At 39.3% G+C, this 5,430-nt stretch overlaps 1 protein-coding gene across 1 annotated transcript in view; it reads left to right on the forward strand.

Moving 5' to 3' along the window:
- Nucleotides 1-5,430, forward strand: part of tnmd (tenomodulin) — a 90,501-nt gene that overhangs the window by 77,868 nt on the left and 7,203 nt on the right. The window contains exon 5 of the mRNA XM_037675708.1: nucleotides 4,067-4,226. Coding sequence (XP_037531636.1) covers nucleotides 4,067-4,226 — 160 coding nt within the window. The remainder of the gene's footprint in view (nucleotides 1-4,066; nucleotides 4,227-5,430) is intronic.

A 5,430-nucleotide genomic window follows, 5' to 3' on the forward strand; every position in this document is an offset into this window, starting at 1 on the left:
AGGGGGAGTGGTGGTGCAGAGGTTAGAGAAGGTGGGCCTGTGATCGGAAGATCACTGGTTGAAGCCCCGGTACCGACAACATCAAAAAGGTTGGTGGGGTAGGTGAAGCACCCACACCTGTCCCCACCCTCATTCGTCCCACTCTGGGCCCTTGAGCAAGGCCCTTAACCCCCACCATCTGCTCCTCCGGGTGTCCTAGATAGCAGATCTCTGCTCCACACAGAGGGCTGTGGTAGCTCGGTGGTCTGTGGTTGCATCATAAAGGGCATCCGGCATAAAAATAACTGCCAAGTCTTCGTGCGACTTAGTTCGCTGTGGCGATCCCTGAAGAAGGGAGCAGCCGAAAGAAGAAAATATTTATATATTTATATATATCTTTAGGAACTGTTTATTTTCTTCCATAGAATGGTCCAGTAAAATTGACTGGTGCAGCACATCTAATACTTTGGGTTTACATTTGTTCTGTTTTCCTGCTCCCAAAGCTCCAAAACTTTTATTTATTTGTTTTATGATTATTTTCGTTTTATCAGTGACTGAAACTGGTCGCAACTTGAAAAAAGCTGAAAAAAGTTTTAGATGCACAGTTCTTAAACTGAACAAATCTATTGAATCTAAGAAGGTGAACTGTAACTACTCACTGCAGGCTGCTCTAAGAGGTTTGTCAAGTAAAATCTACCAACTAGTCAAATACATAAAACTTGTGTGGGATGTGGCATATGAAATCTCTTGGGTGTTGTGAGAAAATCGTTGTTGATCTCTGGCAAACACAGCACCACTTTAAACAATGCATCATGTCGACAGTGGTTCCCCCCTTGGGACAAAGTGGCAGGAGAGGGTAAATTTGTTAACTACAGCACAACTAGTATATAATTAAGTTGTGCACTGTAGGCAAAAAGCATATATACTCCAGGAGCAAGCTGCAGAAAACAAATTACCATCATTTCAAGGCCAATACTTGATAAAAAAAAATTGCTTGTGTCCTAATAATATATCATTTGTCAATAGCAAAATAGAAAAGCCTTCCAGACGTGTGTACAAACTGGCAGGCTGTAATCATGTTGTCTTTGTGGTTGTCAACTGGCATTTAGAAATCCATGCCCCATGCTAAAATACTGACCTTTCACACTTCCCCCCCAGGCGTGCTTTCCTTCAAGTTATTGGAGTCGTTTCTCAACTGTGAAGTCAAAGTCATGTTGTGAGCCCCGTGTCCTGACCTCCATTTACTTCCCAGAGAAGACTCACTTGGCTTCAGTGGTTGAGAGGTCCAATTAGAGAGGGTTGTTTGTGTTCTCTGAGTCTGATTTTAATTTCTGCAGCCACTGAAACTGGGATGCAGCGGCTCAATGCCAGAGCACCACCTCTGTTGTACCGCGCTGCTCCTCGGAGTTGTTGTTAGTCTGTTTGAAAGTGAGAGAAAGTGTTTTAGAAACTCTGCTTAATTCAATTCAGTTTCTTTATATAGCACCAAGTCACAACAGAAGTCATCTCAGGGCACTGAACAAAAACATTCACATAGATTGAAAAAAGCCAATTAGTAAAAGTTATCTATCTAAGAATGCCAGCAGATTGCATTTAGGTTCCACTTCATCACAGTCTCCCATTCTGAGCAAACACTTTGGCAACAGTGGAAAGAAAAAACTCAATTTTAACCCAAAGAAACCTCCAGCAGAACCAAGCTCAGGACGAGCTTTGTAGAAGTAAGATTTTGAATTCTATTTTGGATTTGACAGGGAGCCAATGGAGAGAAGCTTCAACTGGAGAGATATGATCTCTCCTATATCAACTCTCATTAAAACTCTGGCAGCAGCATTTTGGATCAACTTAAGACTTTTTAAATATTTTTTGCACACCCAGATTGTAAACAATTACAATAGTCCCGTGTAGACATGATCAATGCATGAACCAGTTTTTCAGCATCATTTTTATATAAGATGTTTCTAATTTTAACAATAAGGTGGAAGAAGGCGATCCTGGTAACTTTTTTTAATGTGGGGATTAAAAGACATATCCTGATCAAAAATAACACCAAGATTTGTAACATTAGAGCTGGAGGCCACATTAATGCCATCTAGAGGAAGTGAAAGGTTGCAAAGTTTATTCCTAAAATGCTCAGATCCATAAACCACAACCTCTGTCTTGTCTGAGTTTAAAAGCAGAAAACTAAGGGTCATCCAGGTTTTGTCTTTAATATATGCTTGTAATCTAAGTAACTGATTGGATTCATTGGGTTTCATGGACAAATATAACTGTGTATCATCAGCAGACCAATGAAAACATATCCCATACTGTTTAATAACTTTACCTAATGGAAGTATATAAAGTAAAGAATATTGGTCCAAGCACAAAACCCTGAGGAACTCCATGCCTAACTTTGGTGTATTACAAACTGGAATCTATCAAATAAATTTGATTTGAACCCATTTAGAGCCATGCCTGTAATTCCAATATCATATTCATGCATCAGTAGTAAAATATTGTGATCAACTGTACCAAAAGCAGCACTGAGGTCTAACAGGACCAGTGTAGACACCAGTCCATTGTCTGAGGCCATGAGAATATCATTAGTAACGCTCACCAATGTAGATTCAGTGCTTTGATGAGCTCTAAACCCTGACTGGAACTTAACACCTGCCATTCCCGAACAAAATGTCTGATGGGACAGATTGTTTTCTGATAAATAGTTAAAGATTGTTGACATGGGGTTCTGTGGTAAGTTATGAACAATCCATATTATATTTGTCATAGTTCTTTGAGCAACCTCAGTGTGGGGATTCTGGTTTAATTCTGAGCTGACAAAGAAGCTAACCACTATTTTGACTGGAACTAAGATCAATTTAAAAAGTTTTGAAAGTGGTCCGTCCCAACGCTATTTTATAAACCTTATGATTATTGCCAATTTTGCATCACAACATGTTTTACATAGACTCCTATAATTGTTTATAAGAACAAATAGCAACAAAGCAGCAATTTGCACTTATTTCTTAGCTTGGGTTAGCAATTAGACCAATTTAGTCAGAATGTTTTCTAATTCCACAAATAATTATCCTAAATAGCTCGGATATTACGTGTTCATAACCCTTTCGCAAACCCCTCTTCAAAAGACGTGAAATAAATGTTCATCTTGGGTTTTATTTTCTCCAACTAGGCAGACAGTAAATGTGACAAACTAGAATCGAAGACAAAAATCTGATTCAAACGAGAGTGACAGGGGACAACATGAAGGAGGCGGGCAGGGCCTAATATAAATGATTCTCACTCATACCGTAGCCCCAGGATTCTACATCAGGCTTAACTAATGTGCAATTAAGCTGAAGACTGGAAGAAAATCACCTTGTAAAAACATTTGTCAAGTGAACTGTTTTGCTGTTCCGGGCTGCTAATTAACAAGGGAACGGGAAGAGGGGTTTGTTTGCGTGTTTATTTACATATACATGAAGAAAATAAATATCTGCACTGTTAGGGGAGAGCATTACTAAATCCCCTTCATATGTCTCTATTAGACAAGGCTGACATGTAGTCCCTATCATTAAGCAATAATAGTTTACTTTACAGCTCATGAACTACAGTATCAACAAATTAAGCCTAGCGATAGTGCAGAGTGCCAAGCGAAGCGTTGGGGTGTGGAGGGGGGTGTATACGGATGGGGAAGGGGGGAGGGCAGAGGGAGAATGCAAGGCTTTATTGTGTCTGTCACATTAAACGATATTGCAACCACACTCGGAGTAATGAAGACCACTTCTAAAGTCATTTAAAAGTCAAATCATCACCGTCTGTGAATTTCAATGATGTGTAATAGAAAGAACACGCCAGAGGCTTGAGCGGAGGTTGAGAGTGAGAAAGAGGACAGAGTGAGGCCAATGGGTGTCAGGAGTCAGGAAGTCGCTGTCCTCTCAGCAGACATAAAGGTGATAGATGAAACTACAAGGCTGGAACTGCTGCGTGGCTCAGGGGAGAGGGAGGTGTAAATGCAGGACGGTGCTTTGCGTGGAACATTTTAGCAGGATCTGACATGCTTCAGAAGGTGTGTATGTAACATATCTGGGACTGGGTGTGCATGTGTGTGCAGATTCGTGAGTTCGAGGCGGTGGACATGAAGGTGGACGACTCCCGGGTGTGGGTTCCCAGTGAAGAGCCCATCGTTAACCCAGACTTCCTGCTTGACTCCAAGATCTGGGAGATTTGCCAGCAGCTGCCTATCCACTGGATCCATCCCTCCCCCATGACGGGTGAGAGCAGGGGGCAGCACTGCCTCTAAATGCAAACTATTAGGACTCTCGCTGAAGGGCATCCCCACAGGCCGAATGCAGGTCCACGGAGACGGCATGATTTACCAACCGTATGAGCAGCCTGCTCTCTATATGTCAGGAAAGTTTAGAAACTGAAGGGCTGTGGTGGAAAGAAAATTCAAATCCTTTTGCAGAAAAACACAATGACAGTCATAAAGTATAACAAGTAAACACTCATTTAAAGTTACTAAAGTGTTATCAGCAAACATGTTTTAGTGAAACTTGTATTTTTATCAGACATTTATGTAAACATGCAGGACAACTCGCTAATTAACTTGTTTCTACCTTCGTTGTGAATGCTGAGACTTTTATGTGCAGATGAATAATTTTGCATTAAATATATTGTTACATATGTTAAATCTCTAAGTATTTCACAAAATATTGCATTTTTAAGCCTGTCTCTCCTTCCCAAACTACAAAACCACTCGGTTAGCTTTGCTTTGTGAGATGGCAGACCAGATCAAAAACTGAGAGACCATAGCAATAAATATAAATAAAGCATTAGCAGCTGGGACTTTTGTGAGGAAGAAACGCTGCAGATTACAAAAAACCTTTGTTTTAGAATGAAAATACAGGCAAAAGCCAAAAACAGCCACTTTTGCACTTTTACCTGAACATCACAAGATCTAACAAAGATAAATTTCTTGCAAATTATTGAATAATTCTGTTATTTTATTTTTTTAAACTGGCCTCTTGTTTTCTTCAAATGAGACACACCAACTCATTAACACAAGAAAAAGAGCAGTTTTATTAGATGACTAGATACTGTAATTAAAACCCTCTTTAAATGCAGCTGTGAACAAAAAACAAAACTGAACTCAACAGAAACTGTAAAAAAAAATATGACTGAGCAAGAAAATGCTTGTAATTTATTGTTTTCCATTCAGATGTGCAGAGTTTAGTTGTGAGTCTCGGCTCATTATGTTGCTGTCTGACCTGTAATTATTTGTTTTTTCTTCATTCCCTTTTGCAAAATCTAAAAATTCATACAATCAAGTCAGCAGGAAACAACAAATACATAAAGTTAACAAGCAGCAACACAAGTTGTGTTCAAATTATTGGTTAAAAATAGCAGAAACTTGCATTCATCCATTGATTTTATATATATATATATAATTATTTATATATATATATATATATATAT

Source organism: Nematolebias whitei, chromosome 4 (genome assembly GCF_014905685.2).
Source record: "Nematolebias whitei isolate Nwh7 chromosome 4, NemWhi1, whole genome shotgun sequence".
NCBI lineage: Eukaryota > Metazoa > Chordata > Actinopteri > Cyprinodontiformes > Rivulidae > Nematolebias > Nematolebias whitei.